Source organism: Salmo salar, chromosome ssa03 (assembly GCF_905237065.1).
Source record: "Salmo salar chromosome ssa03, Ssal_v3.1, whole genome shotgun sequence".
Taxonomy (NCBI): Eukaryota; Metazoa; Chordata; class Actinopteri; order Salmoniformes; family Salmonidae; genus Salmo; species Salmo salar.
In genome coordinates this window covers 77,942,147-77,961,635 of record NC_059444.1, presented here as the reverse complement: position 1 = coordinate 77,961,635, position 19,489 = coordinate 77,942,147, and the positions used below count along the sequence as shown (strand labels likewise).

Sequence of the window (19,489 nt, the reverse complement as noted above, 5' to 3'; positions counted from 1 at the left end):
TCAGGGTCGCGCGCATGGCGCAATTCGTGACAAAAGAAATCTAAATATTCCATTACCGTACTTCGAAGCATGTCAACCGCTGTTTAAAATCCATTTTTATGCCATTTTTCTCGTAAAAAAAGCGATAATATTCCGACCGGGAATGTCCATTTAGCTAAACAGAGGAAAGAAAACAAAGCTTTCGGTCGATGCGGGCACGAGCCTGAGTCTCACAGTACTGTAACCAGCCACTACCCAAACGCGCTACTTTGTTTCAGCCAGAGCCTGCAAAGCCACGATTCAGCGTTTTGCCGCCTTCTGAGAGCCTATGGCAGCCGTAGGAAGTGTCACGGGACAGCTAAGATCCTCACTCTTCAATAAACAGAGACAAGAAGAACGACACCTTGTCAGACAGGCCACTTCCTGCATGAAATCTTCTCAGGTTTTTGCCTGCCATATGAGTTCTGTTATACTCACAGACACCATTCAAACAGTTTTAGAAACTTTAGGTTGTTTTCTATCCAAAGCCAATAATTATATGCATATTCTAGTTACTGGGCAGGAGTAGTAACCAGATTAAATCGGGTACGTTTTTTATCCAGCCGTGAAAATACTGCCCCTAGCCATAACAGGTTAACGTCGGTAGCCCTGCCCCCTGGTAAACAGTGTATGATCGCTGGATGATTAGTTTTAAGTCTAATACTGCGGGTAATGGAGTCGCCAATGACTAGGGTTTTCAATTTGTCAGAGCTAATGGTGGGAGCCTTCGGCATCTCAGACCCCACAACGGGAGGAGTAGAGACCAGAGAAGTCTCGGCCTCCGACTCCGACTCGCTTAATGCGGAGAACCGGTTGAAAGTTTCTGTCGGCTGAATAAGCGACACCGGTTGAGCATTCCTACAGCGTTTCCCTCCAGAAGCCATGAGAAAGTTGTCCGGCTGCGGGGACCGTGCGAGGGGGTTTATACTAACGTTACTATCTGTACTTACTGGTGGCACAGACGCTGTTTCATCCTTTCCTACACTGAAATTACCCTTGCCTAACGATTGCGTCTGAAGCTGGGCTTGCAGCACAGCTATCCTTGCCATAAGGCGATTGTTCTCCTGTATATTATAAGTACAACGACTGCAATTAGAAGGCATCATGTTAATGTTACTTAGCTTCGGCTGTTTGAAGTCCTGACGAACCATGTCCAGATAAAACCTCCGGGGTAAAAAAAAGTTGAATGAAAAAACTTGAGTGAGGGAAAAAAAGTTAAAATATACGGTAATGAAAAAGTAAAAACCGTCAGGTAGCAAACTATCTACCAACCTACTGTACCATGTATTCTCCTTTCTGACAAGTGTCTTCTACAGCAGTGGTTCCCAAACTTTTTATATTCCCTCTTCAAACATTCAACCTCCAGCTACGTACCCCCTCTAGCACCAGGGTCAGGGCACTCTCAAATGTTGTTTTTTGCCATCATTGTAAGCCTGCCACACACACACTATATGATACATTTATTAAACATAAGAATGATTGTGTGTTTTTGTCACTTCCCACCCGACTCCTGGGAGTCGACAAAGAGCTCTTATAGGACCAGGGCACAAATAATAATAGACTAATAATCAATAATTTTGCTCTTTATTTAGCCATCTTACATATAAAACTTTATTTGTTCATTGAAAATTGTGAATAACTCACCACAGGTTAATGAGAAGGGTGTGCTTGAAAGGATGCACATAACTCTGCAATGTTGGGTTGTATTGGAGAGTTTCGGTCTTAAATCATTTTCCACTCACAGTCTGTGCCTGTATTTAGTTTTCATGCTAGTGAGGGACGAGAATCCACTCTCACAAAGGTACGTGGTTGCAAAGGGCATCAGTGTCTTAACAGCGCGATTTGCCAAGGCAGGATACTCTGGCAGTGGCTTCTGATTAAATTATATTTTCACAGAACTGCTTGTTGCAATTTCGACGAGGCTCTCTTATTCAGATATAGGTACGTGGACTGGAGGCAGGGCATTAAAGGGATAACGAATCCAGTTGTTTGTGTCGTCCGTTTCGGGAAAGTACCTGCATAATTGCGCTCCCAACTCCCTCAGGTGCTTCGCTATATCACATTTGACATTGTCCGTCAATTTGAGTTCATTTGCACACAAAAAAAGCATACAATGATGGAAAGACCTGTGTGTTGTCCTTGTTAATGTAGACAGAGAAGAGCTCCAACTTTTTAATCATAGCCTCAATTTTGTCCCGCACATTGAATGTAGTTGCGGAGAGTCCCTGTAATCCTAGATTCAGATCATTCAGGTGAGAGTAAACATCACCCAGGTAGGCCAGTCGTGTGAGAAACTCGTCATCATGCAAGCGGTCAGACAAGTGAAAATTATGGTCAGTAAAGAAAACTAAGCTTGTCTTTCAATTACAAAAAAATGTTCAGGGACCTTGCATTAACAAAGTTAACCATTTTCACTGTAGTATCCAAAACGTCTTTCAAGCTGTCAGGCATTCCCTTGGCAGCAAGAGCCTCTCGGTGGATGCTGCAGTGTACCCAAGTGGCGTCGGGAGCAGTGCTTCACGCGCGTTACCACTCCACTGTCTCCCTGTCATATGGCTTTTGCGCCATCAGTACAGATACCAACACATCTTGACCACCAACGTCCATTTGATGTCACAAAGCTGTCCAGTACTTAAAAAATATCCTCTCCTGGTTTCCAGTGGTTTGCAGAAGAGGATGTCTTCCTTAATTGACCCCCCATAAACGTAACGGACATATACCAGGAGCTGTGCCAGGCCCGCCACGTCTATTGACTCATCCAGCTGTAACGCATAGAATTCACTGGCTTGTATGCCATGCAGTGATTGTTTCAAAACATCTCCTGCAATGTCACAACAAATGTCGAATTACTGATGCTAGCATTGGATGTGCTTGTGGAAGCAGAACAACTTGTGTCGTGGACAGGTGCAGGTGTAGAACTGCTGGTAGTAGCAGTACTACCAGTAGAGCTGGTATGTGTCTCTATGGGGCCTATGGGGCTTTACTCTATGGGGCCTTACATTTTTTAACCATTTATCATTTTTCCAGCACACGGAATGAGCAGCAGCTACATTTGGCTACATATGGACTGTTAGTGGAATTCCCGCGAGAGACTAACGGTTAATGTGATTGGATGTTAATTATTTGACTAGGCTACCTGTATTTGACATTGTGTTGTTATTTCGCTGAACACTAAATGGTTTAATTTTATTTTTGGCAGTGAAACGAGGCTACTCAGGTGAGAAAAAAACCTCACCCAAATGTATAGCCCTGTTGGAAAAAATGTAAATGGACTATTTGAAAATGTAAAGAATTAGTTTAAAAAGAAAATTAAAACCATTTTGTTTGTACAAAAAGAATAACAATTTTAAATTACATTTTTATTTGGCGTACCCCCGATGGCATTCTGTTCTACAGGAATTATTCAAACTGTTATAACCATAGAGATATATTTAATGCTGTGGTTACGACTAGGGTTGCACATTTTGGGGAATATTCAGAGGTGGAAACTTTCCGTGGGAATTAACGTAAATATATGCAAATTAGTATTAATACCATCTAAATGTAGATGTTTTTTGCATTGGATATATTTACCATATCATATGGAGACAGAAACATAAACCTTTTACCTTATCATAAGTAGACATAATTGCAAATGATTAAATCCTTCCAATAGAATTTAAAAACTATTTAGTTACGAATTGAACATTAATTAAATGAGTTGACTCTTGACTCTTCACATGGGATGATTTCACTGAACAACAAAATAAATGAATTATTGAATGATCCCCAATGATCCATCGCATCTCCCAAAAACGTTTTCAACATACATCTGTAAAATTATAGTCTAGAAACTAAAGCTTTGGTTTTCTTCCTCTCAGGCTTCCATGTCTTCTTTCTGGACCTCCTCAATGTCCACCTCTTGAACATAAGACTCTGAGGCCTCATCTTCACTATCACTTTCCAACCTTGTTGAGGATGGCTCGTTGTCAGGCTCAAAAAGCCTCAAATTTGCCCGGATGGCCTCCAATTTTTCAACCCTTCCTTGTATTGGTCAGCTTGTTGCGTGCTTTGGTGTGTGTGTTCCCAAACAAGGACCAGTTGCAGTCTGAGGCGGCTGATGTTGGTGGGATTTGGAGGATGATGGAGGCAACAGGGGAAAGAGCCTCAGATCCACAAAGTCCCTTCCACCAGGTGGCTGATGAGATATGTTGGTACGACTGCCATATTGCATCTCCATCCCAAAGCCCCTGCTTGGAAGTGTACTTCGCCAGACTGCCAAGAACCTTGCCCTCATTCACGCTAAGGTGGTGAGACACAGTAGTGATAACGCCATAGGCCTTGTTGATCTCTGCACCAGACAGGATGCTCTTGCCAGCATACTTGGGGTCCAACATGTACGCTGGAGCGTGTATGGGCTTCAGGCAGAAGTCTTCACGCTTTTTGATGTATTTCAGAACTGCAGTTTCCTCTGCTTGAAGCAACAGTAAAATGGGCAGGGCAATACGGATTTCTTCTCTTACATCTGCAAGCAAAGTCTGAACATCCGACAGGATGGCATTGTCTCCCTCAATCCGTGCTATGGCTACTGCTATAGGTTTAAGGAGTTTCAGGCTGCTTACCATTCTCTCCCAAAATGCATAATCCAGGAAGATCCTCTTGATGGGGCTTTCCATATCGGCAGACTGTGATATGGCCCTTTCTTGGAGAGACTCCTTCCCCTCCAGGAGACTGTCAAACATGATGACTACACCACCCCAACGGCTGTTGCTGGGCAGCTGTCACGGCTGTCGAAAGGATCGGACCAAAGGGCAGCGTGGTTGTAGTTCCACATTTTATTAAATCCGTGAAACTTTGTAAAACATAAATAACTGAATTTACAAAACAACAAACCGTGACGCAGAGAGAAACAAACACTACTCAAAAGATAATCACCCACAAAACCCAGGAAGATAAACCCCTACTTAAATATGATCTCCAATCAGAGGTAACGAGGACCAGCTGCCTCCAATTGGAGATCAACCCCAAAAACAACATAGAAATAGAAAAACTAGACTTTAACATAGAAATATAAAACATAGAAAAACACAAAACACCCCCCGTCACGCCCTGACCTACTCTGCCATAGAAAATCACATCTTACTATGGTCAGGACGTGACAGCAGCTTCAATGTGGTGCTCTTGTTCTTCTCACTTTGCTTGATGAGGTAGATTGCTGCTATAACTTGATGACCCTTCACATACCTAACCATTTCCTTGGATGTCTTGTAGAGTATATCTATTGTTTTCAGTGCCATGATGTCATTGAGGAGCAGATGCACTGCATGAGCAGCACAGCCAATGGGTGTGATGTGAGGGTAGGACTCCTCCACTTTAGACCAAGCAGCCTACACAAATGTAAGCAAGGTCTGTTGTCCCTTGTGTCTGTGCTCTTGTAGAATATTGGTTGAGGGGTGGAGATGATGTAGTTAATTATTCCTTGCCCACGAACATTTGACCACCCATCAGAGTTGATTGCAATACAGTCTGCTTTCGCTATGAGTTGCTTGACCTTCACTTAAACTCTGTTGAACTCTGCATTCAGCAAATGAGTAGATAAAGCATGTCTGGTAGGTGTGGTGTATGCTTGGTGAAGAACATTCAGAAGTTTCTTCCAATACACATTGCCTGTGAGCATCAGAGGTGAACCAGTTGCATACACAGCTCGAGCAAGACATTCATCAGCATTTCTCTGACTACGTTCCTCCATTGAGTTAAAAAACTTCTGATTCCAGCAGGACCATGAGCTGTTGCTATCAATAAGGTGTCTGATTCATCATTTTCACCTCGAATAGAAGTAGAGGGACTTTTGTCAGAGGTTGCTTGTTGTGAGTGCTGAGGGAACTTTATGCACTTGCCCAGATGATTCTGCATTTTTGTTGCATTCTTCACATATGATTTGGCACAGTATTTGCAAATGTACACAGCTATTCCTTCTACATTAGCTGCAGTAAAATGTCTCCACACATCAGATACTGCCCGTGGCATTTTCCTGTAAAGATTAGAAAGAAATGAGTAAAGAAAATACCCAAATACAATTCCATGTACAGATAAATAGTTAAGCAGTTAGATTAAACAACTCCTTTGTAAGATAAATGTTTTAAAATGAAAAATGTATGGAAACGGATGAATTAACACTCCACAGTTATCAGGCTCAAGCAAGCTAAAACCCACATGGTAGCAAAAACGAACTAGCAGATATTGTTAACAAGTTAGAAATTATTTAAACACACTTTGTTGTAGGCTACTATTTACTAGTTAACAAAATATCATGTATGTCATATAAAATCTATTCACCCCAACCAGTATTGTAATTAAAACTAACCAGAAAGCATGTAGTCCTTGGCTCAGACAGTGTAGTAGTGTGGGCTCAATAGCATCTTATTAGTGTGCAAGATCTTGAGAATCAGCTGCACATGTAATGGAAGAATGCACTGTGCATGCAGAGGGTTGCAATTCCATTGAATTGGGGATAGTTTAACCAAAATAAGACCTAGAATTTAAGCAAAATTCCCCAAATTCCCGGCCTTTACTTCCCATGGAAAATTTCCGGAAATTTCCCGGAAGGTTTCCGACCCTTTGCAACCCTAGTTACGACCAACCATTTATTATGCATATGATGATCTCCATCATAGAGCTACAACCTATGAGTCACTTCAATGGCCGGAGCTCCCTAATGTTTTGACGGGATAAGTATCTCTCTGGATGGCACTGTTTGAATGACTGCTGACTGCAGCCTGGAGCTGGTGTATAGAGGATGACTGGATGACTGGTCAGGGCCTTTATTAATGACCCATTGTGTACAGTTTGGATGCTCTCCTAGAGGGGAGGAGGGTGAGGGTGGCTGGGGAAGGGGGGTGGGGAGAGTTGGATTTGTCATGGTGTGTGTGTATGTTGTGTGTTTACATGTCATGTGTAAGGGAGAAAGATAGGGAAATGTTCCTGATTACCGTCTAACTGTCCATGTCTCTTCTGCCCTCTCCTACAGTGTGCTGTTTTGTGGTCCACAAAAGGTGCCATGAGTTTGTCACCTTCTCTTGCCCTGGAGCCGACAAAGGCCCCGACACAGATGTGAGTTCTTGCACTCTCTCTCTCTCTCTCTCTCCTCTCTGCTCTCTCTCTCTACTCTCTCTGTTCTCTCTGCTCTCTCCCTCTCTGCTCTCTCTGCTCTCCCTCTCCCTCTCTGCTCTCTCTCTCTACTCTCTCTGCTCTCTCTCTCTGCTTTCCCTCTCTGCTCTCTCTCTCTGCTCTCTCTCTCTTTCTCTGCTCTCTCTCTCTGCTCTCTCTCTCTATCTCTCTCTCTATCTCTCTGCTCTCTCCCTCTGCTCAATCTGCTCTCTCTCTCTCGCTCTCTCTCTCTCTCTCTCTCTCTCTGTCTCTGTCTCTGTCTCTGTCTCTGTCTCTGTCTCTGTCTCTCAATTCAGTTCAATTCAAGGGCATTATTGGCATGCGAAACTTATGTTAACATTGCCAAAGCAAGTGAAGTAGGTAATAAACAAAAGTGAAATAAACAACAAAAATGAACAGTAAACATTACACTCACAGAAGTTCCAAAAGAAGAAAGACATTTCAAATGTCATATTATGTATATATACAGTGTTGTAACAATGTGCAAATAGTGAACGTACAAAAGGGAAAATAAATAAACATAAATATGGGTTGTATTTACAATGGTGTTTGTTCTTCACTGGTTGACCTTTTCTTGTGGCAACAGGTCACAAATCTTGCTGCTCTTTTCTGAATTTTGATAATTAGCGGGTATCGGCCTAATTCTGCTCTGCATGCATTATTTGGTGCTTTACGTTGTACACTGAGGATATTTTTGCAGAATTCTGCATGCAGAGTCTCAATTTGGTATTTGTCCCATTTTGTGAATTCTTGGTTGGTGAGCAGACCCCAGACCTCACAACCATAACGGGCAATGGGTTCTATAACTGATTCAAGTATTTTTAGCCAGATCCTAATTGGTATGTCGAATTGTGTCGAATGTCGAATCTCTCTCTCCTCTCTCTCTCCTCTCTCTCTCCTCTCTCTCTCTGTTCCTCTCTCCTTCTCTCTCTCTCTCTCGCTCTGTCTGTCTCATTCTCTCTCTCCCATACACAAACACAAACACACCTTACACTGTGTAAATAAGGAGGAGTCAATTGTAGCTGTCTCATTAGTAAACGTCTCAAACTGACACAACACACACTGACTTTGATCTTCCCAACATCTCTCTGCAAATGCTGTATGACAAATGGCTTTGAAAACGGTCTCAAAATAACTGTGTGTGTAATGTATGAACAGCATTGTTTGTCCTGTTTGTTTTAATGAGGAGGACCAATGTGCGAGCCAAACACAGGCCCTCCCCATCGTCCCTACACACACACACACACACACACACACACACACACACACACACACACACACACACACACACACACACACACACACACACACTCAATCACAAAACACACACATACATCCCCTTTCAGAGCCTGTTAGGGCACAGTGTTTCTTGATGGAGGGCAGCTCTGTTTAGGATGTGTGTGACCCTGTACACACTCAGTCAGTTCCCCTGTCCCTCTCTACTTCCCCCAGGCCTGTGTGTGTCCTTGGTTAGATAAGTGGCTCTGGTTTGTGGAAGGCAAGCATACCCGCAACGCTGTGTTCTGGCTGTGTGTGTGTGTGTGTGTGTGTGTGTGTGTGTGTGTGTGTGTGTGTGTGTGTGTGTGTGTGTGTGTGTGTGTGTGTGTGTGTGTGTGTGTGTGTGTGTGTGTGTGTGTGTGTGTGTGTGTTTACGCTGTGACCATGATGATTAGGATGATGATGTTTGTTTAGGGCGTGTTACTGTGGCCTGGCACACCAGCCGGAATAAATACAAACATACATCCACTTAGAACACACACCCACTCAGAGCAGTATAGGCTGCTGCAGGGTTCCCCAACTGTCAGCCCAAAGCATTCCCACCCATAATACAGAGATATACAGTATGTGATCGTATACAAATGTAAGCAAGGTTTGAAATTATTATGTTTTAGTCCAATATTATATCTGAAGAAGAAATCCGCTGAAGAAGAACTTGGCCCGTGGCTGAATCTAGTTGACGGTCCCTGGCCTACTGTATGTAAACATCCTCTACACAAGAATCCCTCTGTCCCATTTGTGCAGTGCTGCTTGCTGCTTGTCTACACTTTGATCAGTCATGTACAAACACAAACAAACACACACAGCCAGCCAATTAGAAGTGAGTGTTTGGGCTATCAGAAATAGGGCTGGGACAATTGCCGTATAATCATGTAACTGAGGATATAGATGAAGAAATCAAATAACCATCATAACCGTTTTAAAATGTTTGTTTTGCTGTTGTTTTTTGTGGAAGGCCTTCTAACGAGACTGTTTCCTCCTTAGCACACACACACACACACATTAACACACACACATTAACACACACACACACACTGTCAGGGCGCCGTGTTTTGCTGAAGTGCGCACAATCTCGCCCATACGCACGCACAGTCCAGTGCGAGTTATTCCAGCCCCTCGCAGATGCTGTGCTAGAGTGGGCATCCAGCCTGGTAGGGGGATGCCTGCGCAGCGCGTCTGGTCACCGGTGCGCCTCCTAGGACCAGGCTACCCTACGCCCGCTCTACGCACGGCAACCATCAGGCCCCTGCACAGCCCAGTTCGCCCTGTACTAGCACCCCGCTCGTACAGGGCTACTAGTTCCATCCAGCCAGGACGGGTTGTGCAGGAGGTGAGATCAAGACCACCTGTGCGCCTCCATGGCCCGGTGTTTCCAGTTCCTGTCTCTCGTGCGGACCCGGAAGTGCGAAACCCCAGTCTGGCACGTCCAGTACCAGCACCACGCACCAGGCTTCCAGTGCGTCAGCCCAGTCCGTCTCATCCTGTTCCCGCTCCCCGCACTAGCCCGGAGGTGCGTGTTCCCAGGCTGATACCTCCAGTACCAGCACCACGCATCAGGCTTCCAGTGCGTCAACCCAGTCCGACTCGGCCTGTTCCCGCTCCCCGCACTAGCCCTGAGGTGCGTGTCCCCAGACTGGCACATCCAGTACCAGTACCACGCATCAGGCTTCCAGTGCGTCAGCCCAGCCTCGAGAGTTCGGCAATAGTGTGCAGTCCAAAGTATCCGGCAACAGGGTGCAGTCCAGAGTATCCAGCAACAGTGTGCAGTCCAGAGTATCCGGCAACGGTGTGCAGTCCAGAGTATCCGGCAGCGGTGTGCAGTCCAGAGTATCCGGCAACGGTGTGCAGTCCAGAGTATCCGGCAACGGTGTGCAGTCCAGAGTATCCGGCAACGGTGTGCAGTCCAGAGTATCCGGCAACGGTGTGCAGTCCAGAGTATCCGGCAACGGTGTGCAGTCCAGAGTATCCGGCAACAGGGTGCAGTCCAGAGTATCCGGCAACAGTGTCTAGTCCGGAACCGAGGGAGTCTGCCTGCGACCCGGAACCAAGGGAGTCTGCCTGCGACCCGGAACCGAGGGAGTCTGCCTGCGACCCGGAACCGAAGGGGTCTGCCTGTGACCCGGAACCGGGTGAGTCTGCCTATGACCCAGAACCAAGGGAGTCCATCAGCGACCCAGAACCGGGTGAGTCTGCCTATGACCCGGAACCAAAGGAGTCTATCAGCAACCCGGAACTAAGTAAGTCAGTTGACGACCCGGAACTAAAAATGATTAACTATGTATTTAATGAGTCTGCCTACAGTGTGGAAAGGAAGAGGTCTGCCTACGATCCGGAACAAAGGGAGTCTGCCTACGGCCCGAAACTAATCAAGTCTGTCTGCATTCTGGAGGACAGTAGGCCGGAGCCAGAACCACCTCCTGTATAGGTGGGTTGTGGAGGGGGGGTGTAGCACAAGTGCCGTCGGTGACGGCAGCCACCCTCCCTTCCCTCCCTTTAGTTTAGGGGGATTTTATTTATTTATTTATTTATTTTTTATTTTATTTATTTATTTATGAGGTGCATCCGGGGTCTGCACCTTTATGGGGGGGGTACTGTCACGTCCTGACCAGTATAAGGGTTAGTTGTTATTGTAGTTTGGTCAGGACGTGGCAGAGGGTATTTGTTTTATGTGGTTCGGGGTGGTGGTTTATTTAGTAGGGTGTTTGATTTATTATTTCCGGGTTTTGGTTTATGTTCTATGTTTTGTACTTCTATGTTCTTTCTGGGTTGGTGTATTTCTATGTGTAGGTTAATGGGGGGTTGGACTCTCAATTGGAGGCAGGTGCTTTCTCGTTGCCTCTGATTGAGAGTCCTATATATGGGTAATTGTTTGGTTTAGTGTTTGTGGGAGATTGTTTCTTGTTTTGCTTGTGTGAGCCTTACAAGACTGTTTTGTTGTTCGTGAGTTCGTTGTTTTGTTATTTTGGTGTTCACTTTGATTTCAAATAAATATCAAGATGAGCATCCACATTCCTGCTGCGTTTTGGTCCTCCATTCCAGACGACAACCGTTACACACACATTAACACACACAGATTGTGCAAGCAAGCACACACAAACACACACCCTGTTCCGTCAGGTCTAAATGTGTCAGACATAAACACTGCTAATATGATGTGAGTGTGTGGATAATGACTTATGATGACCACTGTTTTCTTACTGTGTTCGCCATTTTGTCTACTTGAACAACTTAGATTTGATGTTGTATTTTACACACGCACGCACACACACACACACACACACACACACACACACACACACACACACACACACACACACACACACACACACACACACACACACACACACACACACACACACAGGGGACTTAGTGTTGCACAGGCGACAGCCCTGTCTGAATACTAAAATAGTGCAAGATGGTTGCTACTGGTGCTCACCACTTCTCAGACTGGTTTCCATCCCTCTTCATTTCTTCCTCTCCTCCACTATTTCCTCTCCTCCTCTATTTCTTCTCCTCCTCTATTTCCTCATCTTCACTGATCTAGAAGGACCAGGATAGAGACTTGATACAGATGAAAGCAACATGGTGGTGATGAAGGAACAGTAATATGGTGGAGGTGAAGGAACAGTAATATGGTGGAGGTGAAGGAACAGTAACATGGTGGAGGTGAAGGAACATGGTGGAGGTGAAGGAACAGTAACATGATGGAGGTGAAGGAACAGTAATATGGTGGAGGTGAAGGAACAGTAATATGGTGGAGGTGAAGGAACAGTAACATGGTGGAGGTGAAGGAACATGGTGGAGGTGAAGGAACAGTAACATGGTGGAGGTGAAGGAACAGTAATATGGTGGAGGTGAAGGAACATGGTGGAGGGGAAGGAACAGTAACATGATGGAGGTGAAGGAACAGTAATATGGTGGAGGTGAAGGAACATGGTGGAGGGGAAGGAACAGTAACATGGTGGAGGTGAAGGAACAGTAACATGGTGGAGGTGAAGGAACAGTAACATGGTGGAGGAACAGTAACATGGTGGAGGTGAAGGAACAGTAACATGGTGGAGGTGAAGGAACAGTAACATGTTGGAGGGGAAGGAGCACTAACATGGTGGAGGTGAAGGAACAGTAACTTGGTGGAGGTGAAGGAACAGTAACGTGGTGGAGTTGAAGGAACAGTAACATGGTGGAGGAACAGTAACATGGTGGAGGTGAAGGAACAGTAACATGGTGGAGGAACAGTAACATGGTGGAGGAACAGTAACATGGTGGAGGAACAGTAACATGGTGGAGGTGAAGGAACAGTAACATGGTGGAGGTGGAGGAACAGTAACATGGTGGAGGTGAAGGAACAGTAACATGGTGGAGGTGAAGGAACAGTAACATGGTGGAGGTGGAGGAACAGTAACATGATGAGGTGGAGGAACAGTAACATGGTGGAGGTGAAGGAATAGTAACATGGTGGAGGTGAAGGAACAGTAACATGGTGGAGGTGAAGGAACAGTAACATGGTGGAGGTGGAGGAACAGTAACATGGTGGAGGTGGCGGAACAGTAACATGGTGGAGGTGAAGGAATAGTAACATGGTGGAGGTGAAGGAACAGTAACATGGTGGAGGTGAAGGAACAGTAACATGGTGGAGGTGAAGGAACAGTAACATGGTGGAGGTGAATCCTCCACAATCTTGAGGCACAATCTTGGCTGTTTCACACCTGACCTCAGTGTGAATGACTAACTACCATCCCTCCACTCCTCCACATCCCTTCACTCATCCATCCATCCATCCATCCCTGCCCTCCGGCCCTTGACTCAGTCAGGTGTCATGGGTCTCTCGCTGTCCTTTCCTCCTCTCTCTCGCTCTCTCCCCTTCGTCTGGCTGGAAGCTAGAGGCTGGACCTGCAATGAGCGCAGACACACTCACGCATGATATACGCAAGCACAGACATACAGTATGTATATGCACACACACACACTGCTATGGGTCATGACCTCTGTACCACCCTCAGACCATGGATGACATCATCAATGCTTTGATCGATACAAATGGCGAGGAGGAGGAGGGGGGGGGAGAGAGAGCACAGGGAAATCACAGAGAGAGAATAAGAGAGTTGGTTCACATTAGCATCTATAGTAAAAGCAGTGCTTGACTTGTAATGAGTACTGGAACCTATTTCAGTCAGAGTCGAGCACTGGTGAAAAGTGGTCCTTCTTTCTCTCCAGTCACCTTTCATTCACCCTGATGGACCTGTGACACACTCTACTGTATTGCATGTCAAGCATCCCTCCAAAGAGCAACCAGTGAATGGAAATCATTGTAAACCCTGCTCCCCGAGCCATGCAGGCTGTATAGATACATGTATATAATGACAATGGCCACCAGCCAAAGCTCACTCACTGTGCCTTTAAAGCCAGATTGTTTGAGGCAATGTCATTTGGGGATTAGTGTCAGTCCAGATTGCAAGACTGATGTTGCAATGATTATTTTTCTATATGCATTTTGGTATTGCTGCATTTTCTTTTTGTAAATCCTCTTTTGAACCATCTGTCTTTGGTCTGTTCATATCAATCACTCTCCTGGAGCTTGTTTTAGCTGTGTTCAGAGCTCTTCTATCTGATTGCCTCTTCTGCATCTGCATGGGTTTGATATTGGGAGTGTGTGTGTGTGTGTGTGTGTGTGTGTGTGTGTGTGTGTGTGTGTGTGTGTGTGTGTGTGTGTGTGTGTGTGTGTGTGTGTGTGTGTGTGTGTGTGTGTGTGTGTGTGTGTGTGTGTGTGTGTGTGTGTAGCCACCTCCGTGCATTTGGTTTTAAAATCAATGTGTTGTTGTTGTAGGATCAGCTTTTTAGTTTCTTTGCTCTTGTCTGATGCTCCGTTCTGATTTACTTTCACAATCAGTAGAGATGAATGACCTGCCACCGTACCAATGATTTTCAATTTATTTTCTCCTATCTCCCGCCCTCTTAAGTAATCAATCCATGGCTCTGTTTATGTCAGAGGTTTGTCGAGGTCTAGGAGTAGCCAATGGTATTTCTTATTGAGGAAGATCAAGACAGTTCTGTGTTACAGTGAACAATGTATTCTACATCTATCTGATTAGGATTCACAGTAACTGGAGTCAGAAACATGCGCATCATAAATATTCCTCCCTGGGAAATGAATTTTAAAGCCGACTTTCTGATGGTCTAGAAATAGAAAAAGAGAGAGATTTACAACATTGGCCTTGAATAATGATTTAGATCCATGCCATTAAGATCTATGACTTAATGGGCGACCGTTACAACCACATACTCATGACCTCCTTTCTCATTATGGGACTCCTTAACACCTGGCCCCATCGGCTCTGTGACCCTGCTAAAGTGTAGGCGACATTACAACATAGGGCCTTAATTGCTGTGACAAGCTGAACTAGTGATATCATTAGCCAAGTGTCTCTGTGGGCATACTGAGGCTGCGTCACAAATGGAACCCTATTCCCTATGTAGTGCACTACTTTTAATCAGGGCCCATAGTGTTCTGGTCAAAAGTAGTGCATTATATAGGGAATAAGGTGCCATTTGTGACACGGCCTGTCACTCCTCCTGGAGAGAAGAGGACAGAGCTGTGGAGAGCCAGGCAGGGGAAGTGTTAAGAGATATACTTGAAATGAAAGTAGATTATTGAAGACATTAATTGAGTTGGAATTGAAAGCATCAGTTAGGAGGTGATAATAGCTTTCTCACTGCGATCCAGAAGGTTACATTACTACCTAGAGTGGTGACATGAACTCACAGTTGCAACCATTGATTTATAAGTGTTTATTATTAATAATGTATATACCCATCAATTGAATGAGAACGGTTTGTATTGTCAAATTTATAAACACATGATAGACGGTACCTTAGTGTAGATTAACCTATGATACCGGTATGTCAGATTTGTTCACTGATAAACGGGTATGGATCTGTGTAGCCAGGGTATTACATCACAGGCTGTTTGCAATTTGTCTTTTCTCTCAAGGTGCCTTTGGGGCAGGGCCAGATTCAGGGCCAGATTCAGTGCCAGAGAGAGAGAGAGAGAGAGAGAGAGAGAGAAAGGGCGGGTGGGGGGAGAGAAAGAGAGAGAGAGAGAGAGAGAGAGAGAGGAAGGGCAGATGGGGGAGAGAAGAGGGAGGGAGTGAGAGAGAGAGAGAGAGAGAGAGAGAGAGAGAGAGAGAGAGAGAGAGAGAGAGAGAGAGGAAGCGGGGGAGAGAAGAGAGAGCGATAGAGGGGGTGGGGGAAGAAAAGAGAGAGAGAGAGAGAGAGAGAGAGAGAGAAGAACAATGCTCTTCTCTACTATGAGTATGAATCTTACCCCCAGCCACTGACAGAGGAACACACAGGGCAGATGTTCTAACTTGTGTTAACAAAGATGTTTCTTCATGTATCCGTCACATACTGTGATCAGTGCTGCAGTCGGGGAGAACAATTGATGGTGTTAAAAAACAAGAGGAGTGAGGGGTATTAGGGTGAGTCATAAGTCAAATATTGAATATTCATCTCTTCAGTTCCTCTCCTTATCCTAGACTGTATAATTGATCCTCATAAATGTGCTTCTGAAATAATAAGAGCACAATTAAAAAAGTTTTCTTACAAAACAATGCTATGAAAACAAGCGGGAGAGGAAGAGAGGGAGCTAGAGAGAGATGGAGAGAGAAGATGAAAAGAAAATAGCTGTGGCTTGTCAGCTCTTCGTCCCTGGGACACTTTGACAGGTGGAGAGGTAGAGTGTGACAAATCCATCATTTCGCCCTCTCCCCTCTTTGGCTTTGGGAATATAAATTAATGTGAAAGAGAAATACCTAGATTGCAGCATGGTGTCTTACAAAACCATTGCTTTCAGCCTATAGAGTTGATCTGTGACTTTGAGTGTCATTATCAAATGAACAGTACTTAGACATATTCTGTGCTGATCTGATTCTCCCCTTGTTCACTGTTAATAAATCTGTTGACTGCCGAAGCCCTCAGCTGCCTTGCATCGGCCTACATCTCTATCTGACAGTAATGGCCGTGTTCCAAGCTATTAGCCTGCCTGTCACAGGCCATTAACCCTGCTAGTGGCTCACTGCTACGCTAACCCACAGCAACAGCTACCGCAAACAAAACGCTAACCCACAGCAACACCTGGGAGAGCCAGCCAGCCGCCCCCAGGCAACAGCATTTAGCCAGGCTACCACTAACTTGCTTAAACAGTCATTAACCTGCTAGCAGCTCACTGCTAACAAATCGCTAACTCAAAGCAACAGCTGGGAATAGCCAGCCAGCTGCCCAGGCAACAGCAGTTAGCCAGGCTACCTCTAACTCGCTAAAACAGCCATTACCATGCTAGCGGCTCGCTGCTAACAAACCGCTAACTCTAAGCAACCAGCTGTGAGCTCACTCCACATGTTAGTTCTGTTAGGTTCTAAATAACACGGTAAAAACTGACAGACAACTATAAAAGCTCAAACCAAGTTTATTCACGCAAAGGGTCGGACAGCTGAATAGACAAAGATATTTTTTATTAAGTATATAGACCCCAATTTGGGTGAAGTATCCTCCTTCCCTTTGAACATTACATCTTTATTTCTAGGCAGGAAGTTAAGTGATGCAACCATGTGATTGCCTTTCCTTTACTCAGAACATTCCAAGCTTAATTGCCTCCACCATATACATTCCTCCTACAAATAACCACTAACTGCTGGTGTAGAAACCAGACTATGGCATTCCTCATTTCCATAGGATACCTGATAATTAACAATATTTCAAGTTTAGGAGTCAGAACCCATCAGTTCTAAACCACGCAGAACAGATGACAGCTAGAGTCTGTTGAGACCTTCACCTTCACTAGGGGGATGTTGTCTCTATGAGCACTGATCTAAGGTCAGTTGTTCAGCGCATTTCCGTCCTAATGGTTAAGGTTTGGATTTGAAGAATGTTGTTGATAATCTCTCTGTCTGTAAATCATCAGCACATGCAGACTAGTGGTTAGATTACTGTCAGCCGAGTTCTTGTGTAGAAATGGATATGAGGCAAGAAGGATGGTAAAGCTAACAGAAAGATAACGTTAACCCTCTTGAAACCTCAGATATTTAAGAGGAAAACGTGATCACCTTTCAGAAATAATTCTAATAGACTTCTGAGTAAACAAAAATAATATGTTTTTTTTAATGATCTGTTTTTGGAAAACAATTTTCTGGAAACATTACATAATGCAACATTGAACCTATGAACAGACATGTTGATATGTTTAGTATATCAAGCAATATATACACTAGACCATATATGGATATGTAGGCCATATGGTTTAAATGAATCCATTTAGATGGGAGGTCATTTAAAAAACTGATTACATTCTATTGACCTAAACATCAGCGCAATAAAGCAATTAAAAAGAAGCACAGGTGCCTCAGCCACCCCAGTGGAACAGCTGCCATGGGAATATTAATGCTTATGTAATATGTTGGTTGATTTAATTACTGATATCATATTGGAATCTGCTGCAGTCATCAGCCTCATCTCTGATGACGCAACCCAGAGTGTTACTGTGTTAATGAATTTGGGGGATTGGTGGTGTGGAGTGTGTTCTATACCAGATCATCTGACCAGTGTAGGGAAGCTGAGAATAGCAGTAGGAGAAAGGTGTGTGTTTCTATTGGTGGCCATGCTGCGTTTGGCATCAATGCATGATTTAGGTCAGAGGTCAGAGGTACAACATCTGGGTATCTCAAGTTAGGATTTAGCTGATATCGGAAGTCAGAGAAGGGGCACTGAGTTCCTGTCTTTAATTAGGCCCACGCTCTATCTAAAGCATGGAGGAATCATTTAGTCCCTGTGTCAGTGGGTCTGCCTCTACTGTTATCAGCTGATAGCCATTATAACCAGTATAGTTTCAAAGTTGTATTATTCGTTTCTACGGGATACACATGGTATACACCATCCAATGAAATGCTTACTTGCAGGTTCCCTCTCAACAATGCAACAACAATAACATAATAAAAGATAAGAATAACAACATAAAGTAATGGCTCAATAAAATAGAATAAAAATGTTTTACAAGTATAATACAAGAAGGCGGAATATATAGTCCTATATTTACACATGTTTTGGGGAAGGGGGGATTGGAGGCAAGTGAGTTTATGCAGTATATACATTGCCAGTTTAGCTTGTTGCTCTTCTGGCCTTAACAGGCCTAATCCCACCTCTATTCTTCTCTTGAGGTGTGAGGACTGAAGAGATCACAGGAAGCTCATTCTCAGACATACACCACTCTGTTTATAGACCTGTTGACATGGTGTGGAACTGAAAACATCACACTTTTCCTCATGAGAAATATATACACTAAATATAAAATATTTAAATGAAGGACTGTGAAGAAAACTGATTCCCAATACACGCAGACACACACACACACACACACACACACACACACACACACACACACACACACACACACACACACACACACACACACACACACACACACACACACACACACACACACACACACACACACACACACACACATCCCCAGGCTCTGGAGAGAACACTTCAACACTTCACCTGGCAGTGTACTCTGTGCTTCTATAGCAGTCAGTCCTCTTCGTTCTCACTCCACGTCCCAGTAGATTGGGCACTGAGTCAATGTTCTTCTCTATTGGGTTTATCCCTCTCTATATCCCTCTCCATGGGATGCTTCCAGTCCCACACCTCTCTCTGTGCATAGTTGGTTAGAGTCTCTCTACTGTAAGTGTACATGTATCATCACTCTCTGTGTAATGATTGCTGTCCTCTCCATGGGATGCTTCCAGTCCCAAGCCTCTTTCTCTATGTAATTACCGTATGAGTCCCTCTCTGTATTTTTATTGTATTTATTAGGGATCCCATTAGTTCCTGCCAAGGCAGCAGCTACTCTTCCTGGGGTCCAAACACACATCACACATAAAACTAAAGATAAAGTAGTACATCATATAACATTATTACATCACTATATATCTACAATACAACATGTATAACAGCGCCATACAACAATATTACAATGAACGTGAGTGTAGAGTGTTAT

At 44.4% G+C, this 19,489-nt stretch overlaps 1 protein-coding gene across 1 annotated transcript in view; it reads left to right on the top strand.

Annotated features, from left to right (window-relative positions):
- Nucleotides 1-19,489, top strand: part of LOC106606719 (protein kinase C alpha type) — a 236,596-nt gene that overhangs the window by 111,784 nt on the left and 105,323 nt on the right. Inside the window, exon 3 of the mRNA XM_045715506.1 lies at nt 7,025-7,107. Coding sequence (XP_045571462.1) covers nt 7,025-7,107 — 83 coding nt within the window. The remainder of the gene's footprint in view (nt 1-7,024; nt 7,108-19,489) is intronic.